Source organism: Saimiri boliviensis, chromosome 9, assembly GCF_048565385.1.
Source record: "Saimiri boliviensis isolate mSaiBol1 chromosome 9, mSaiBol1.pri, whole genome shotgun sequence".
In the NCBI taxonomy this organism is placed as follows: domain Eukaryota; kingdom Metazoa; phylum Chordata; class Mammalia; order Primates; family Cebidae; genus Saimiri; species Saimiri boliviensis.
Genome location: NC_133457.1, coordinates 6325582 through 6346099, shown reverse-complemented (window position 1 = coordinate 6346099; position 20518 = coordinate 6325582). Strand labels below are relative to the sequence as shown.

The window sequence follows — 20518 nt, the reverse complement described above, 5'->3', positions numbered from 1 at the left end:
CATCAAAACCATTAATCCTAACATGTTACTTGCCTTTTTCATTCTCCTGCTCCTTTGAGTTTACCAGGGGCATTAACTGAAAAATATTTTGTGTTTGTCTTTTTTTGTTCATCCTCTAAGGAGAAATATTAAAATGGAATTGGAGAACATGTCTTTTCTGAAATTTAAAAGCATTTTTCTGGAAAAATTTAAAATGCTGAAATTTAAAAACATTTTTCTGGAAAAATTTTAAAGCCTGTTAATGAATTCCTTAAATTTAGAATTTGTATAACTTCAGCACAAGGGAGTGTCTTACCCAGAGGAGAAACTAAACAGAGATTTCTTAAATAAATAGTATTTCTTAAATAGGTATTTCTTAAATGAATGGATGTAGCTGCCAACGTTTTCTTAACAAATTGTGTTAGTGTAAATTAATGTCATTGTTCACAGGCAACATTTAGAATATAGCAAGCGCCATGCTTTCAAACTGAAATTCACCTATTTGCATATAAGCCATATATATACCAATTATTGTTCTTATCTATTAATGAAATCTCCTTAATCCTCTGGTGTGTGACAGTTTTCTGTCCTTGAAAGAAAATATTTTTCTATAGAATTTTGCATTTTTTGTGTTTTGAAAATGTTTATCTGAATTAGTAATGTGACCGTATACATATTTTATATTAAAATTTTATCGTAATGAACTAATCTGAAATAGTAAATAGATGTTTTCTTACATGATACGTCTGCACCTGCTAATTTGTTTCTTTGTTAACTGTTGTCATTTCAGGTGAAATTTCTGTTTCGGTCTCTTCTGAGCTCTAACACCTGGTATTTGCTTTATGTTCCATCACACTAAGTGAAAAATAAAACTGTTTATGAGAATGTCATTAAATGTAATATTTCTCAAGAAATAACTTGTTTTTAGAACAAAAAAACAGTTCTAAACTGATTTTCAGTGTATCACACAGTGTTCTTACCGATTTCCAACCCCCAACCATGCAGGAGTGAGAATCCGATAATTTTTTGAAAAAAGTATTTGAACCGATATCTACAATAGCTTATGTCAGAAATCTTTGAAATGCATATATTTAAGTATAATTAGGATGAACTGTCAGTGATGTTAATGGTACAGATTGTTTTCCTTATAATGAATGTTTTATAATGTCTATTCAATTAAACAAAACTGTGTAAACTAAATTTATTGAATTCTATACAAGCTGATTAAAGAAAAAGTTTTAGTATTCTCCTGGCTGATCAGAAATGAAGGTTAAGGCATGGGGCATGTTTTGAAGACAAATTCACCTTCTGTAACACCTGTCAGCTTTCAAAGTCTAGAAAAGAGGCCACAGCTGGGAAACCAAATTTAGACATTGGGGCTTATCTCAGATGAAAGGTTTCATAGAGCATGGAGGTCTGTTGACTTTGTGTGGTATTTCGTCAGAAGTGTCCAACCCGGATTTGTTTTTGGTTAATGGAGTATAACATTTTCACTGTGATGCTATTTAACCTTATGGCTTTCTTTCTAGAACCCTCGAATTCTAGTACAGTACCACCACAGCATGGGTACACAGGACATACCTGGTTAACACAATGGTTGCGTTTTTGCACGTTCTTTCCTTTCATGTTATTTTATAAGGTATCTTTCAGCTAAGTTCTTCTTTTGGAATATCAACGTTATTAAAGGGAGAAGCTTTCAATCTGCTTTATACTTACTTTACAAGAGTTACTTAAAAATAATCGAATCTTGGAACCCTTTGTACCAAAGAGATTATTCTAGCGGTTTCCTCATCAATAACTTGCTGCCCTTCTTTGGAAATAATTTTGCTTTTGTGTTTAATCATTGCACATTTCATTAAAATCACCGTGGAAGACATAACTTTAGTAATTCATCATTTGGTTTCTGGTAGTTTCTTCCCCCCTCTAATTTGAAACCGTCGATGCTAAATGGTAGTATAATGGATATGCTTAACCTTCCTTAAGCGACTTTAAAATGTGCTCTAAAAATTGTAAAGTCTGTATTTTGGTAAGGAAACACCAAAAACTCAATTGCAGCCTTTGTGAGAGGAACCAAGCACTCTGTAGGAGGGAGATGTACTCTCTTGGGGTGTCTTTGAAAGTTGTCTTTTCATACCTTTTCAGTTTTGTACCATGTACTTGTTTTATCTAGTATTTAAAACTCACTAATCTGTATATAATTTTTTTTTTTTTTTTTTTTTTGAGACAGAGTTTCGCTCTGATTACCCAGGCTGGAGTGCAATGGCATGATCTCGGCTTACTACAACCTCCGCCTCCTGGGTTCAAGCAATTCTCCTGCCTCAGCCTCCTGAGTAGCTGGGACTACAGGCATGCACCACCATGCCCAGCTAATTTTTGTATTTTTAGTAGAGACGGGGTTTCACCATGTTGACCAGGATAGTCTCGATCTCTTAACCTCATGATCCACCCGCCTCGGCCTCCCAAAGTGCTGGGATTATAGGTGTGAGCCACCGGGCCCAGCCATCTGTATATAATTTTTAACCAGCTCATCTACTTGGGTTTTGTTGTCAGATTCTTAGATGTTACAATTAGCTGGCTAAGAGCATGGACTTTTATTACCACTTTCTGAGTCTCTTTGGGCAAATGACTTCTTTAGCCTTAGTTGCTATATGTGTAAATGGACAGTACCAGCTGCTTCGTAGAATGTTTTGGTGTCAGGTAAGAGTTAGTGCGCAGGTGCTCCAGACAGTGCCTTTACCCCAGCAGACTGAAATGACAACTTCAATGCTCTCCCTCCACATCTTTTCAGAAAGCAATCAGTTGCTTGGTGCTTATAACACATTTTTTTTCCTTCTTTTCAAGGGTGTTACGCATGTGTCTTAGGTGCCCAAACTGATGCACAAATATGAATTCGATTCGTAATAGATCTCTACAAATAGAATAACAAGATACATCCTGGATCTTACTAAAGGGCTATCTGGAAGTCATATGCTTCAACACCCGTATCATTCATATTCTACATAAAGAAACTAAGACACAGAGAGCTTGTGTAGGAAAACCTTGAACCACAGTCCTGAAAAGCAGTGGGACCTGTCTTAAGTGCTCTGGGGTGCCAGGCAGGGGTGGTGCCCAAGGGCTGGGTAAAGTGTGAGCTCCTGGCATCGGGGAGCAGGAACGTGTGTTCTGACTTCTGTCTCTTTCCACCTGCCCATGCAACTTGGAATTAGACTTCCTCAAGGGGGTTTGGAAGTGATTTTTTTCACCGACTACAGTTCTATAGACTTTTCCCTCACTGTCCTATAGAAGCATACATATAATTTTGAATTTCACGAAAATACATATTTTCAGTTATTCCCATGTTTGGATAATGTGACAGGATTGGCTTGGGTATGTGTGAGAACAAGGGCTCATAGCTTTGGCATGTTTTCCTTGTAGATACCTGACTGTCATCCTTGGGATATCTGGGGTGTGAGATGTGTTGTGATATGAGCGTAGCTGGAAGTGAAGTGTTCTCGTAGAAATGGTTAATTCGTCTGCAAGCCTATGTAAATACCACTTAAAAACAACGAACAGGGCAAACGAACCTTTGGTTGGTAAACTTTTTTTGTAGATAAGCCCCCTTTCCGTTTTAGTTAATATTTGCAAATCTGACCTGTTATTTATGTGAGAATGTGGCTCTGAGGTCAAGAGATTGTGTATATATAGTGATGTAACTTTTTTCCATTGAGTTTTTATGTTTCTGTAAAGATACGGGGTATGCTGGGCTGCTGTGGAAGCAACCTCTATTATATATTAATAGGGGGTTTTACAGAAGCAGCCTCAAATTACATGTAATTTTTACTTATAATCCTTATGTATATGGATTTTTCTCTCCCGGAAAATAGTGCTTTCCCATACGTTAGTTTTGAGTTTGGACATGACTCTGCTTTGCCAAATTTAAAATGATACCAAGCCAAAAGTTTTTAAAAAGCATCTGTGGATTCTTGAAGACAGGGCCTATTCATTAGGGGCGTCCATCCTCTTTCTGCGCTTTAAGAGCAAAGAGAATGCTTCCTTTTGGCTTGTGGCTCGAATCTAGTATTTCTTTTAATCTGGAGTGGTGGTGTTTTTAATCTAAAAGACTCAGTTTCACAAGAATTCTCTGTGGATTTAAATGTTCCCGACTAAATCTTTTATGCTTATAATTGGATGTAAAAAGCAAAAATGTTTTTAAGGTTAAGAACTTTTTCAGACAACTGTGATTTTGCTTCACTAATGAACACATATCAGACAAGAAGGCAAATTCCAGACTATTTGTGCCTCAACCAGCCAGCTGGGCACATACCTCCAGGTACTGCTCATGTCTCAAGAGATTTTTCTGCATGAACAATTATCACCACTCCTTCTTTCCTTCAAGTGGCAAGCCATGGCAAGAGTCTGTCTTGCACAGCTGTATAGAACTCAGCTGTAAAATTAGATTTTATTGGCATAAAAACACTAATTATCAGCACTTTGTGCTCAATACATTCTTTTCTCAACATTTTACTTAGATTCTTCCTTTTATGCAGAAGGCTCAAGCTGTACTCAAACAAATAAGGAAACAGGTTTTTAGAGGAGAGAGAGAGAGAGAGAGAGAGAGAGTGTGTGTGTGTGTGTGTGTGTGTTGAGACGGAGTCTTGCTCTGTTGTCAGGCTGGAGTGTAATGGGGTGATCTTGGCTCACTGCAACCCCCACCTCCCAAGTTCAAGTGATTTTTTTGTCTCAGTCTGCTGAGTAGCTGGGACTACAGGTGCGTACCACCATGCCCAGCTAATTTTTGTACTTTTAGTAGGGATGAGATTTCACCATGTTGGCCAGGATGTTCTTGAACTCCTGACCTCATGATCTGCCTGCCTCGGCCTCCCAAAGTGTTGGGATTACAGGCATGAGCCACTGTGCCCAGCCTTTCGTGTGTGGGAGTGTTTTTAAGTTTTAGTTTAATCAGTATTAGGTATGCATGGTAAGCGATTGGTGTTTAAGGAAAGAAACATACTCCTTTAAGATCAGAAAGGAACCTGAAGGGCTAATCTATAATCTTGTCATTTTATTTTTTATTTTTATTTTTTATTTTTTTGAGACGGAGTTTCGCTCTTGTTACCCAGGCTGGAGTGCAATGGCGCGATCTCGGCTCACCGCAACCTCCGCCTCCTGGGTTCAGGCAATTCTCCTGCCTCAGCCTCCTGAGTAGCTGGGATTACAGGCACGCGCCACCATGCCCAGCTAATTTTTTATATTTTTAATAGAGACGGGGTTTCACCATGTTGACCAGGATGGTCTCGATCTCTCGACCTCGTGACCCACCCGCCTCGGCCTCCCAAAGTGCTGGGATTACAGGCTTGAGCCACCGCGCCCGGCCTAATCTTGTCTTTTTATAAGCAAAAGAGAGGAAATGAATTGCTGAAGTTGAGAGCTAATGCTTTTATTGACAAATCCTATATTAGAACTCATATTTTCCGATACTCCGTGCTGGGGCCTGTCCACCATGGTTTGTTTTTTGGTTTTGTTTGCTTGTTTGTTTTTTGATTCCATAACATACAGTTTTTTTTTTTTTTTTTTGGAGCTATCTTTAGCAGAGGGAATGTAAGAAATTTTAATAACAATTCTTAGTCCCTCTCCGTATCCTTTTTCGTGCTATTTAATTTGATTTTTTAAAAAGCCAAGGAGGGGGTGTTTGCCTGCAGTGTACAGGAGAGATTAGCTCAAGGAAAAGCACCGAAACCACCTCTAGGTTTCTCCTGTCCAATGGCAGTGTCCCACGTTAGGTTCATAATGGCCGAATGCTAATCCACGTGGGCAGAGCCAGTGCCAGAGCCCTGGTGTAGTGTTACTGGGAAGGGAAAGAAAAGCCATATTCTCACAGTAGCAGGGAAGTGGGAAAAACAGTCAGGGCTGTGTTGATAGATGAGCAGATTTTCCCAGAATTTCAGAGGTAAAGAAGATCACGTTGTGTTTCTATTTTGTTTTAATGAGATTTTTTTTTTCCCTCCATTGATGCTGTTGGAGTTTCCATAGTTATTATCAGAAAGCAGTTTCTGGTTTTGCTGAAAGGGTGGAAATGACAAGTATTTGCAGAGTTTCTAGGTCTTGAAGCATCAGTCAGCGTTTTAAAGCCAGCACTGATCAGGAAGGAAAGAGGTTTTTCTAATGAGGAAAGTGAAATAGTAAGTGATAGTTGACGTTCCTTTAGTTGTAGGAATGTGTACAACTGAGTACCTTGCTTTGCTCTCTCTCTTAGCCTCTCTTGTCTAAGTTTTGCTAATAATAAAACTTAGGAAATACACATTTAGGAAGTTGTCTGTCCTTTTGACTGATGGCATTTGTACATAAAGGCTACCCATTGGGGGAGGTTCATGAATGCAGTTTTTCTTTTCTTTTTTCTGTGTTACATGATTCTGCATCAAAGTTTAACTTCTTTAGAAGTTTCTTTTTCTTTACTATAGTCAAGGCATAAACCAATGTAAATCAACTGTACAAACGTTTGTCATATAAATCTTTATTAGGATTAGGTTTTATATTGGAAGCCATTTAGAAACTAGTCTTACAATTACTCATAAAACATTAGCTATCTTATTGTTTTAGTAGAAAATATCGGGTACAGTAATTTCTTAGTAATCTTCCAAACTCCCCTTTCGCCAAAGAACAAAGCTGTGTTTTCTGTGATTCAATAAGTCACATTGCGTTTTGAGTATTCATGTGGTTTTCCCCACCCCCTGAATCAGGAATATTTTTTCCCCGTTATTACTGTTTTTTTTAAAATAGCGATGGAGTTTGACATGTTGCCCACACTGGTCTCCCAGCTTCTGAGCTCAGGCAGTCTGACCGCCTCGGCCTCCCAAAGTGCTGGGATTACAGGCATGAACCACCATGCCCAGCCAGTCCCTTCCCACTGTTGTACAAATGGCTGGGACATTTCTCTGCTGTATTTTTTGACAATTTTCTGAAACTTGGTCCACCATAGATTCTCACTATTAGAAGTCAGTGGGTATTCTTAGTAGAGAAGGAAATTTTCCTGAAGTACGAATTGCGCTGATTTTACTAATGTGCCTGTGACAATGTATTTTTCGGGTTACAGAATAGGCATGTGGCAAGCAAAACGTTTACATGTTGTTATGTTGTTTGAAGTGTGTGAAGGTGATTGGTTAATCTGTATTTTCCTGGAAAAGATACTAACTTTATTAAGTACATGGAATCCCAGTTAACTATAGTGATACGAACTCTGATGAGGATACTACGATATTATTTTCAAGGTGCTTTATAGGTCTTGTTTTTGATGGGTTTTGAACTGGAGTATGGAAGTGAAAAGTTAAAACTGAACACATGCGTTCTGCTTACTTGTTATATTACCCCATCAACTTTTTTTTTTTTTTTTTTTCCAAAGAGACAAGGTTTTGCTGTGTTGCCCAGGCTGGACTCAAACTCTCTGAGCTGAAGCCATCATCCTTCCTCAGCCTCCTGAGTAGCTGGGACTACAGGTGTGCATCACCATGCCCATTTTTCCATTGACTTTTAACACCCTGCTCCAGGATAGTCAAAGTTTGTGGGAGGCCTCATTAGGGTGCTGGTGAAGTGAGCCAGGAGCCTCAGCTGGGCTTGTGATTGAACTCAGGGAATCAACTCCTTTTATCCAGGCTGGCCTGGAGGGTTTGGTACTGTTATGTTTCTTTTTCTCTTGTCATTTGAAATTAATTTGCGTACCATACTGCTAACGCACATCTTGAATTGATGTAAGGAAATTTGGGTCACTGGCCCACAGAGTGAGGACCAGGACATTTTGTTACTAATTCAAAGGCCAGTTTCACAGTTTTAAAAACTCTCCCAGTAGTGATTAGGGCTTTGGCTTTTTTTTTTTTTTTTTTTTAAAGTTAGAAATTCTTCCTACTATATAATTGCTTTGTCTGGCCTTTGGAGATGGGCCTTCTGTTCTCTTGTGCGAATCGTGTTTTTCATGAATTTGGCCAGTATGTTTCTTAGTACGTATAGGCTGGAACCAAAGTACCATGGAAAACCTTTTTAGACTTGGAGAAGCAGCAGCAAAATAAAAAAAAGGAATAAGCTAGTTGCCTAGAGAAATGTAAAAACTGAAAATATTTTGTAATACTCTTTTTAAAGTAAAGTTTTCGTTAAAAGCTTTGGGGACACATTTGGGTAGAATTAAATGTCTTGCAAACAGGGAGGATCTGTTCATTCTGTTTCCAGCGTGTCCTGCCGCCAGCCTTGCCTTTGAGCTCAGGGGTTGTTGAAAATGCTGGGGCCTTGCTAGAGGGCAACCAGAGGCTTGCTCTCTCAGGGGAGAGGGAAGTTAATCACAGGTGCTCGTGTGGCAGCCTCTCCCTGTCAATCAGAAGCATAGAACTTAGCTAGGCGTGAAGTGCTGTGGTTTTAGTGTTATGTGTGGTTAGGGGGAGAGATTGTGACGGCCTGTGGTTGTTACCAAATTCTTTCAAATGGGAGTACCGGTAAGAGCAAAATAAAGAATAGGAGAGAAATCACGGCGCTCTGTGGTGAGGGAAAGGAAAGTCCATTAGGATTGGACAAATAAATGCATCGAAGTAGAGATGATCTATTTTCTGCTTTTCTCTTATGAGTTTTGCAGTGCATTTATTCTTCATTTGTAAAGGGTCATTGATGTCAACAATGGGTTCATTATCACATATCTGTGGCATGTTGGGGGCAGTGTGGATGTGGTACAGCCCTGACTAAAATGGCTGATGTCTGTGATAGATTGGGCCGGCTCAGATACACAGACCGAGAAGGGATGGAGGAAGGAACCCAGACCAAGAAAATGTGTGTTTAGTCAGGGTGGTTGCTCCCGAGATTTTTGACTAAGATGAAAATGAGCTACAGTTCAGTTATCCAGAGATCATACATCTGGCCTGCTCAGCGACCTTCACAGCTGATAATCAGCTGGTGGTGAAGACGGCACAAAGCACGTGAAATCGCACTCAGGGTCTCCTCCTCTCTGTGTGTACGTGAAGTGACAATTTGGCTGTCCAGCTCAAAGAAAGCTTAAGACAGCAAATTTAGGAAAATGCCCAGAGATTGGAGGGAGGGTGGGTGTTAGTAGCACTGCCTGACGAGGAAAGGAGAAAGAAAAAAAAACATGAAAATTCAGCATAAGAACTTAAGTAGGGTTGGGGTACATAGCTCTATATGTAAGATCAAAATGTCTCATTAACATCCTAATACATCACCTTATGACAGAACACAGTATTCTTACACACTGTCCTGAAATCCTAAGAAAAAGCTATGGCCAGCCTGCTCTTTAGTGAAGAGTATATGTCATTTCCATTCACGGTCATTACAAATAAGTAGAGTAAGCCTTGGTTCTTAAAGTCAACTGTGGATGAAAGCCTTCCACTTCCATTGCTTCATCTTGAATTCCATTGAAAAGCTTCGTCTGCTCTCATCAGGGAGATACTCCTGAGGTCTCCTCGCAGCAGAGTTGAGCCACCCTGTTGAGAGCTGAGTCCACGTGTAATTTTGTCAGTTACTGGTCAATACCGAGGTGGCTCACTTTCGGGTTGCTGTCAGTGTGTAGTGGTGGCTGCTCAGGACAGGCCTTCCCAGGCCTCCTGGCCTGACGTAACCTGCTTTAACTGTTGATGGCTTTGCTGTGTGGTTTCCTCAGTCACAACCTGCATCTGTGACTTTCCGTTAGGAACACTCACTATGTTTTCCCTTTTCGTGCCTGGGGAATAACCAAAAACATACTACTGTGAACCCCTACGTTTTATGTTTTTATTCTTTTATACTTTTCCTCCTTGCCTTTTTTTTTTTTTTTTTTTTTTTTTTTTGAGACAGAGTTTCGCTCTTGTTACCCAGGCTGGAGTGCAATGGTGCGATCTCGGCTCACCGCAACCTCCGCCTCCTGGGTTCAAGCAATTCTCCCGCCTCAGCCTCCTGAGTAGCTGGGATTACAGGCACGCGCCACCATGCCCAGCTAATTTTTTTTTTTTGTATTTTTAGCAGAGATGGGGTTTCACCATGTTGACCAGGATGGTCTCGATCTCTCGACCTCGTGATTCACCCGCCTCGGCCTCCCAAAGTGCTGGGATTACAGGCTTGAGCCACCGCGCCCGGCCCTCCTTGCCTTTTCTATAGTCTTTCTGTGGACCAGGGACTAAGTTGGTCCTATTCTATGATCATTTTAAGGGACAGCTTGGCAGGCAGTTGCCTTATAAGTAATTGGGCAGTGACTTGCCTAGAAATGATTCATTACTTCGTACGTACTTCTCTTGTATCGTAGGCAAATAAAAGTATTCTCTGCGTGTGCATGGAGCACAGAAATGGGGATTTAAACACTGTTGGCTGCATGCAGGCCCCATCTAGCTGGATCTGTTACCTTGCAGTCTTTTTCTCCCCACTGAGACGGAGTCTCGCTCTGTTGCCCAGGCTGGAGTGCATGCCATGATCTCGGCTCACTGCAACCTCCTCCTTCCAGGTTCAACCAATTCTCCTGCCTCAGCCTCCTGAATACCTAGGATTACAGGCATGCACCACCATTCCCAGCTGATTTTTTTGTATTTTTAGTAGAGATGGGGTTCACCATGTTGGCCTGGCTGGTCTTGAACTCCTGACTTCTTGATTCGCCCACCTTGGCCTCCCAAAATGCTGGGATTACAGGCATGAGCCACCGCGCCGGGCCTACCTTATATTCTTATCAGGATAAAGTCTGTTTTATCTCTGGTGAAACTGTTAGGGATTACAAAGAAGGCCTTGGGGTCTAGCAAGCTGGTGGCTGAGGGAAAAGATCAGCAACTTGGTTATGGATAAGTGAGACTGTGGCGGAGTTCACAGTGACCTTAATATATTCACTTCTTAATCTGTTTTCTCTGATTCACCGTGTGACTGTTGGGTGGTTGAGCTGAGGGTTCGGAGTGTATGATGTTCGTATGTTCCCACGGCATCTTTCTCAGGAGTGATTGTACCTACAGGTTTTCTGTCTGCCCTTCCCCCACTCCCCTCCCAGCCATTTCTGGTAACCACCGAACACTGAGGTGGGAAGTCCATCATGTCGTAGAGAAAAAGATTTGGGCATCTCACCCAAAGTTGCCTATGATGTTTGCAAAAGCAAATAATGATCTCCTTGTGCCAGTGGACTTCTGGTTTCTTTGGAGGTGAAATCCCTTATGAAAAGAGATGGCTTTGCAAATCAGTGCCAGTCCCCATACTCTTCTATCCGACTTCTGTAGGGCCTTTGTGGACCTGGGTCTGGGGGACCCATCACTTGATCCCACATTTACAGAACTGGGAGTTAATGCCCTGCTTAGGACTTGACACCTGTTCTTAAGAGTGCTGCTTAGTGGTGCTGGATTGCTCGGTCTCACCGACGGCAGTCCTGTTAGTTAACATGAGGCCTACCAGAAGGTGAGAATTGTTAGTGTCAGTTGTATTGTTGGTGTTGAGACATTGAATGCCTAAATTTCGTATCAGATCACAACTTTCTCACTCAGTCCAGCCTCCTTCCTCCCCCACAGGACTCACGCAAGAAACAGTGAGAAACAGGAACAAAATCACACCATTGATTGGATTTGAGCCCCAAATCCAAGTGTTAAAAACTTCGGTCAGATGGACTGGACCCCATGGGGTATAAACAGCTTCAGCCCAAAGGAGGTCCCGAGGAACCCCTGTCCCTCCCATTTGAACTCTCTAACCCTGGATCATTATCTACTGTACGTTGGTCTCATAGAAGGACCTATGGAGGCTACACGGACCTCCGGGGAGGGCCCTGAAGTTGGTTTACTCCTCTTGCCTTTTTGGATAAGAGAGAAGAGGTTCCATCCGTAGGCTCACCTGAGAGAGATCAGAACTCTGCCAAGTGGGAGAGGGCTTGGCTACGCGCTGATGTAGCAGGGGGATGCGGAGAAGACAGACAGCCGCCGTCGGCGCTGCAGCCCCGGTAGCCCAGGCGTTGCTCCTTGCGGAGAAGTGAAGAAAAGGTGAAAGTGTTTCTCCACCATGGAATGCTTGTACTCAGACCCCCCTGCTGTAAATTACTGCCCCATTAATCCAACCTGCAGTTTTGAAGAAACATTCCATAAGCCATGGCACTTAGCACTTTGGGAGGCCGAGGTAGGCGGATCACCTGAAGTCAGTTCAAGACCGGCCTGGCCAACATGGCAAAACCCCATCTCTACTAAAAATACAAAAATTAGCTGGGCGTGATGGCGCATGCCTGTAGTCCCAGCTACTTGGGAGGCTGAGGCAAGAGAATTGCTTGAACCTGGGAGGTGGAGATTGCAGTGAGCAGAGATTGCACCGCTGCACTCTAGCCTGGTGACAGAGCGAGACTGTGTCTCAAAAAAAAAAAAAAAGAGACAGAGGTTTGTGTAGTGTCATCAATTTGAGAAAATAGCTATTTTTCTCTCATGCATTGTTAGTAAGATAAAGTATATTAGGAATGAAATTGAAATAGACATTAGATTTCTTCTCCATCATTTGATGTATTCGTAGGTCAAAGAGTGAAGTCATATAGTGTCAGTAGGGATTATCTGAGTTTAATTGTAAAAGAATCTGTTTTCTTTCATGAGGATAAACTATCAGGCTTTGGGCTTGGTATTTTTATTTGCTTAGGAATGGAGTAATTGCCTCGTAAAACAACATGATGGTACTATTAACACTGAGTTATAAGACCTGTTGTTATAGAATGTGCTTTTCTAGTTGGGATAAGATTTTTTTTTTTTTTTTTTTAATTAAAATAATTAGTTTCTCCAAACGAATGTCTAATAAACAGGTAAAATTTTGTCTGTTTAAAATAAAAAAGTTTATAATCTCTTGGGTGGCTTTTATACATCTTTTGATACTTCCAAGGGAGGGCTTTTTTTTTGGGTGGGATGGATGGAGAAGAGGTATATTTAATGTTTAGAATGGAGGTGTTTAAGAATGAGAATATTTTATTTCTGTGTCATATCTTCTTTAGACGTACTTGAAGTAGTTATTAAAATATTTGCCCCATGATTTTGTCTGATTTGAATATTAAGTATTAAAGGGTTCATTGACCAAATGTCCTTGAATTTGAAATTTTGGGGACTCTATTATGAATTGTAAACCTAACTGTGAACTATATGGCAGTGTGTTTCTAAAATCATTTAAAATTGTGTGAGAGCGTGTGTGTGTATTTTTATTTGTTCGTTTATCTTTCTTTGTCCGTGCTGTTAAACTTTCTTTGCCATACATTTTAGGCATAATTGAAGAATATGTAAACACTTCCTAAGGAACGAGTTATATTTCTAAATAGGAATTTACTGTTATTTTCCTTCTATTGTATTGCAAAGTTAAATGATGGTGGCAAAAACTATTATGGGATTTTGTGTTATTTTGAATATGAGTATGAATTTCATTAGAATAAATGGAATAAACAGAATAGAAACAATGTAATCTACCTTGAAGCCTTACTGCACAAGTTGCCTTGGATGTATCTGAGATACAGGAAAGTTAGGTTCACATGGCCACTTAGAGACTCGGATCTTTTGTTTCCTAGTTCTGGCTATTTCTTTGCCTTTGTTCTACCTGTCTTTGGGGCCTGCCAAAAAAATACAATGCTCTTGGATTGGAATAACTTGGGTTTCATAATGAGCACTTGGATTGCTGACTTGACATGTTAACAGCTGATTTTTGTGGTCCTGAGTCCTTTTTAAAAAGTGGTGGTTCTCTTGCAGGAAGCCAGTTGAGGGAAGTTCTCCATGAATGTACGTCACAATGATGATGACCGACCAAATCCCTCTGGAACTGCCACCATTGCTGAACGGAGAGGTCGCCATGATGCCCCACTTGGTGAATGGAGATGCAGCTCAGCAGGTTGGTGCAGGAAGAGGGAAATTTAAGTCAAATTCTCTAGGTGGGAAAAAGTAACCCAGTGTCTGATTTGTTTTGGATTCAAAGGTTTGTGATTTCAAACCTTAGGATTGCTAGAGGTAAGTGTTTTTGTTGTAGAATTACTGTATCGTTTTTAAAAATACTGTGATTTTGGAGAACAGACTCTGCCCTCATTCAGTTTGTATTCTTGAAACATCGAAAAGTGGATGATTCTTGAAGTGAGTCATTTTGAGACTGTTTACAAGTCTTTGAAATAAAGTGACTGTTCCTTCATACCATGTTGTACTTGACTACTTTGCTTGATTGATCAGAGAAACCTGTTCAGAAGGTCAGGTTCTGGCTTCACACCGGAGTGATCGCGATAAGACGTGTAGGGCAGTGGGAATCCACCGTTGCTTCTGGAATAGTCCTTCCAAATGTATAGCTTGTAAAATTATGGTACTTATTTTCTCTAAATCTCCTTTGTCACTAGTTACTGAAGACTGTAGAATAGAGAATTTATTTGTGAACTCAGTCAAGTAGCACTTGGGGACAATTTAGACAGTAAGTGAAACTTTAATTATTAGAGATTGAACTATTATTTCTAATGTTAATTAAAAATTTTTTATTACAACAACTGGGCTTGCTCAGTCTTGTAACTAAATAAATATTTTGTCTTGGCCGGGCATGTGGGCTCAAGCCTGTAATCCCAGCACTTTGGGAGGCCGAGGCGGGTGGATCACAAGGTGAAGAGATCGAGACCATCCTGGTCAACATGGTGAAACCCCGTCTCTACTAAAAATACAAAACATTAGCTGGGCGTGGTGGCGCGTGCCTGTAATCCCAGCTACTCAGGAGGCTGAGACAGGAGAATTACCTGAACCCAGGAGGCGGAGGTTGCGGTGAGCCGAGATCGCGCCATTGCACTCCAGCCTGGGTAACAAGCGAAACTCCGCCTCAAAAACAAACAAACAAACAAAACAAAACAAAACAAAAAAACAACATAAACACCCGCACCTTTTCCCACCCAATAAAACAAAACCTCCTCACTTGATTCCATATCCCCCTCCAGTTGCCACCCCTGCTGTTCCTTTTTCCTCTTGGCAGTGTTTCTCTACTTCCTCTCGTTCCTTGCCTCCCGTTCCTCTCTGGACAGGCTTCACTCTGTGTTCTCATCTTCCTCCTCAGTCTGGGTAGCATGTCCCGTTGGCTTTATCTCAGGAGTGCGTGTTGAATCCATACTCTGACATATCCACTTCATTTCCACTACGGCTACTGGACCCCGTGCCATCATCTCACTAGGGTAGGGTGCGCCAGCCCTCGGCACTGGTCTGTCTGCTTTTACCTTTGCCCTACCAGGAAGCATTGTCCACATAGGTCCTCAGGGATCTTTTCAAAAGAAGAGCTTTATGATGTCAGTGGCCTGCTTGAAGCCATCCTGTTAGACACCTGGAGTAGGATATCATCGCCAGCCTTTCACGTTAGTGCTGGTCTCTCTGTCATTCTCTGCCTGCTCCTCTTCTGCTCACGGCGCTCCGGCAGTTCATGGGAAGGTTGCAGAGTGTTGTGGATGGTTTCATGATGCGGTGTCTGGTCTCCCAATTAAAAGAATGACTAATAAAAAGACATAAAAAAAGGCAAGGCATTGAGTCAAATGTGAGTAAACTTGGAAAATGATGTCGGTTGTCTCTCAGATGAGGTCACCTCATTCCCATTTGCATGTGTAGCTAGGAGACCCGAGGTCACCCATCCCTGTTGTTGTACAGCATGTTTAAGTTTTGATGATTTCCCCCATGTCTGTGATTTCACTTGCCCAGCAGGCTATGTGGCATTTCCCTACCCTGTGTATCTTCAATGTAAGCAGAAGCTGCTTAACAATTTTGGTTAACAAAACCATATTTTTAAAGCTGGGTGTGGTGGTGCATGCCTGTAATTCTAACTACCCAGGAGGATGAAGCAGGAGAATCCCTTGAGCCCAGGAGTTTGAGACAAGCCTGGCAACACAGTGAGATCCCATCTCTAAAAAGCCACCCCCTGCCAAAAACCCCCCACATTTCTATTAAATCTAGGAAGCTTTCTAAAGCTAATAAGAAAAGAAGAATCTGTTAATGTATCTGTTTTATAAATAGTCAGAATAATCAAGCTTTATCAAAAAGTGAGGGTAGACATAAAAAATCTCACGAGAGGGAACTGTTGTCTTTTTAATTGGTAAATATGTTTAGTTGTGTTAGAAGCGTTAACATCCTTGCGCCAAGCTCTTACTTGGCATTAACTCTAGTTTTTCCTTAATAGGTAAAATTGTTAAGGGGGCAAAGTGCATCAGACGTATCCCTCTTGTTGGAATGCGGTAGCTCACGCCTGCAATCCCAGCACTTTGAGAGGCCAAGGTGGGCGGATCACCTGAGGTCAGGAGTTCGAGACCAGCCTGGCCAACATGGTGGAACCCCATCTCTGCTAAAAATCCAAAAACTAACTGGATGTGGTGGCAGGTGGCTGTAATCCCAGGTACTCAGGAGGCTGAGGCAGGAGAATCCCTTGAACCCAGAAGGCAGAGGTTCCAGCGAGTTGAGATCGTGCCACTGCACCCCAGCGTGGGCGACAGAGTGAGATCTCAAAAGAGAGAAAAGAAATGTCCATTTCAGCAGGACCAGCCCAAGATGTGCTATGCTTTGACTTTACCTCCACGTCACTGGGGCTCAGCTTAGGCAGTGGCGTCTGCGCCTGACATTTTCCTTCCTCATTCTACTCCCAGAGTCTCCATCCCACGTCTCCCTCGTTCTTGCAAGCCTCTCTTCTTTCCTTGGGTTCTAACATTTAGCACTGGCCTAGGTAGGCACAGGGGCCTGTGTGAGGAACCCAGGTGAAGGCACAAGGGGGAGGCAGAGAAACACAAGAGGAAGAGGGGAAAGGAGAGCGATAGAGGGCCATTCAAAAGAACCGGAAACAAAGGCGAGTCTCCAAGACAGGCTCCCAGAGTGTGGGGCTGCATGAGTTTTGAGTGCTTGCTCTGGGCACCTGCTGGTATTTGCTACTTGCCCGCAAGAGCCTGCATAATGTGTAGGGCTCAGGTGGTTCCGTGTTAAAGGATCAAGCTCCAGGGGACATACCAGAGACAGGTATGAATGAATAACAAGAAACGAAGTGACCAGAAGCAGCTTACACGAAGCTCTCCTTATTTAACAGCTTTACTGAGGTATAATTCACAGGGCATACAATTCACCCACTTAAAGCGGAATCTGGTATGTCCACAGAATTGTACACCCTTGACGACAATTCGTTTCAGAATTAATCAATGTGAATGTTTTCTGCGGCTTTTACTGTGCTTTCTCACTGAAGCAACACCTCTTCATCTTCAGAGGAACCTTTCGGAGGCACGGGATTGACTCTGTGGGTGGACATTGCAGGCATTGTGCAGCAGACCCTCGGCAGTGGCCGCCTAATGTACGTGGCACCCCAGCCACCACTCAAATCCTACCCTTGTAAAGAGCCATGCCCTGGCCACAGGGCTCTGCCTCTGAATGTCTGTTAGGAGTATGCATGGCGAAGCATGTGTTTACACGGTTTTTAATACTTTGCAGCTGTGCAAAGGACATGCTCGACATTTCTCTGTATATGCAGAAGAACCACCTCAGTTATGAGAAAGCGCTTCAGTCCTCACAGCCCTCCTTCTCCTGATTTCTGCTCTGCTGGTTTCTGGATGTCATTAGGACTTGTTCTTGGCAGGATTCTCTGTTGCGTTCTGGCTCTCTAAATAAGACACACGGTCCATTTGCATTATTTGGAGTCGTGTGACGTTTCAAACCTTGGTTTGTCATTTTACGCAGGTAGCAGGGAAAGGGGAAGAGTGAAAAGGATGATTCTTAAAAAGAAAAGTCATCCTCTTTATGAACGAAGCTTTTAAAAGCGTTATCAACTAAAAATGAATAGCAACGAGAAACAGTGAGCACAGAAGCGACTCACACAGCAGCTTTTCCTATTTAACAGCTTCATTGAGGTATAATTGTATACTTAAAGTATACAGTCATTGGAATCTAGTATATTGACAGAATTGTACAACCTTCACTACAGTTAATTTCAGAACATTTTTATCACTCTTTTTTTTTTTTTTTTTTTGAGACGGAGTTTCGCTCTTGTTACCCAGGCTGGAGTGCAATGGCGCGATCTCGGCTCACCGCAACCTCCGCCTCCTGGGTTCAGGCAATTCTCCTGCCTCAGCCTCCTGAGTAGCTGGGATTATAGGCACGCACCACCATGCCCAGCTAATTTTTTGTATTTTTAGTAGAGACGGGGTTTCACCATGTTGACCAGGTTGGTCTCGATCTCTCGACCTCGTGATCCACCCGCCTCGGCCTCCCAAAGTGCTGGGATTACAGGCTTGAGCCACCGCGCCCGGCCTATCACTCTTAAAAAGAACCCTGAAGGAATCACTCACTCCCTGTTTCCCATTTTCTCTCTCCCTTCCTCCATTCTAGGTAACCGTGAATTTACCTACTTTCTGTCTCTGTAGGTAGATGTTGCCTATGCTGGAATTTCATCAAATTATGTGACATTTGGTCTGTTGTGTCCGGCATCTTTCACTCAACACAATTCTAAGGTTGATTTGTATGGTAGCATGTGTCAGGGCTGTATTCCTTTTTTATCACCAAATAATATTTTATTGCATGGATATATACCACATTTTATTAATCTATTCATGTTCTGTTAGACATTTTAGTTATTTTCACTTTTTGGCTGTTATGAATGATGCTGTTATGCACAGATTCTTGTGTGGACATGTTTTTATTTCTCTTGTATATATAACCAAAAGTGAAATTGAGTAGCTTTATTTTGAAGTATTATTTTCTAAGTAGAGTTATCTCTGGCTTTTTATCGCCAGTAATTTCTTCCATCTCTGAATAACGACAGCCTGGCTTAGCTAAATAAAGTTTACTTCCCTGAATATGCCTAATTGTATACTATTCTTGAGCTACAAACATCAGGTTTCAACCTGAGTTTTTAATGTGTGGCTGCGTAAATGATGATGAGTGCCCTTCAGTAATCAGAAAATTGATGCCTTTGTTGACATATTCAGAAGCCAATGGTATATTAACTTACTGTGTTTGTTATGGACTTCTGCATTTTCGTGATTTTAAAATGTAGCAGCCAGTGTTGAGCACAGAAGAATAAACATCAGCCGAAATTCTGACTTTTAAAAACTGGTTTAATATTTTAATAATTTCTGAAAAATTATAGCAGCTACCAGTTAAAGAAACCATTATGTTAAAAACGGAAGTGTCGACATAGGATTGCAGAGTTTATTGATTTGTTAATTTAACATGTGACGCTTACAAGGGTATCTGTGACCTGCATGAGAGTGGTGTGCCACTTTATATTATATGCATATAATATATATAACTGGCCGGGCGCGGTGGCTCAAGCCTGTAATCCTAGCACTTTGGGAGGCAGAGGCGGGTGGATCACGAGGTCAAGAGATCAAGACCATCCTGGTCAACATGGTGAAACCCAGTCTCTACTAAAAATACAAAAAATTAGCTGGGCATGGTGGCGCGTGCCTGTAATCCCAGCTACTCAGGAGGCTGAGGCAGGAGAATTGCCTGAACCCAGGAGGCGGAGGTTGCGGTGAGCCGAGATCGCGCCATTGCACTCCAGCCTGGGTAACGAGAGCGAAACTCTGTCTCAAAAAAAAAAAAAAAAAAAAAAATATATATATATATATATAAAGTATGTAAAAAATATATAAAATATGTAGTGTGTAATATATTACATATAACAATATGTAATATATATAATTTACATCGTATCATATATGGTATAAAGTGGCATATATTACATATTTCACATAATATATATTATATATAAAGTGGCATAATATATTCTTTATATTATATTCTTAATGACTTTCCTTAAATATAACGTAGTGTACCACTTTATATTATATGTACGTAATATACATAACAAAGTATATAAAAATATATTTATATATAAAATATATAATATGTAATATTACATATAACATATGTAATATATTTATATAATTTATGTTGTATCTTATATATAATATAAAGTAGCATATATTATATATTTCGTATAATATGTATTATATATAAAGTGACACAATATATTCTTTATATTATATTCTTAATGACTTTCCTTAAATATGTATTTACTGAGGGTCAGTACCTAGTAGAACTGGCGTGGATTAGATGCCTCTTTGACCTGACCAGCATTTAGCACGTGGAGGGCATCTAGTAAATGGTCTGTCGTACTATTCTTCTTCTCTCTCATCTCTTTTAAGCTTCTAGAATATTGCTGAGGGTTTTTAATGTCTCTTCTTCAGAAAGTAGATCTCCTTAAACATGGACAGAAAGCTTGCCTCTCCTGCTAGCTCAGGATAACGCATCATCTACTTGTCCTGGAAGGCAGGAGAGTAATTACAGTTGCCTCAGTCATGTCCAGTTCTCTTGACTTTGCCGATGCCTGTCGATCAGCACTTAACATGTAATTTCATGGAGAGAGTTTTTTTCTCCTCTTTTATTTCTTCTTTTGAAAGACTTTGTTTTTCTAGACAAAATACATTACCAGAGTTTTTTCCTGGAGGATTACTGTGAATACACATTTCCAGACAGCACATTCCACGTATCAAAGCTTTCCACCTTCAGCTGGTGCTCACGTCGTCATGTCTTTTATGTTGTATGTGCCCCTCCTCCTAATCCAGTGACCTTTCTGTTCTGGTTGGTATCTTCTGAAT

General features: G+C 41.2%; 1 protein-coding gene across 4 annotated transcripts in view; it reads left to right on the top strand.

Annotated features, from left to right (window-relative positions):
* FNDC3B (fibronectin type III domain containing 3B) overlaps nucleotides 1-20518 on the top strand; it is a 371941-nt gene that overhangs the window by 67450 nt on the left and 283973 nt on the right. For 3 of the 4 annotated variants that reach the window (XM_039480204.2, XM_039480205.2, XM_074405435.1), the window contains exon 2: nucleotides 13635-13773. In XM_039480204.2, coding sequence (XP_039336138.1) covers nucleotides 13663-13773 — 111 coding nt within the window. In that variant the 5' untranslated portion in view covers nucleotides 13635-13662. Of the gene's footprint in view, nucleotides 1-7354; nucleotides 7449-13634; nucleotides 13774-20518 lie in introns of those variants that run through there. The other variant, XM_074405433.1, reaches the window with a different exon arrangement.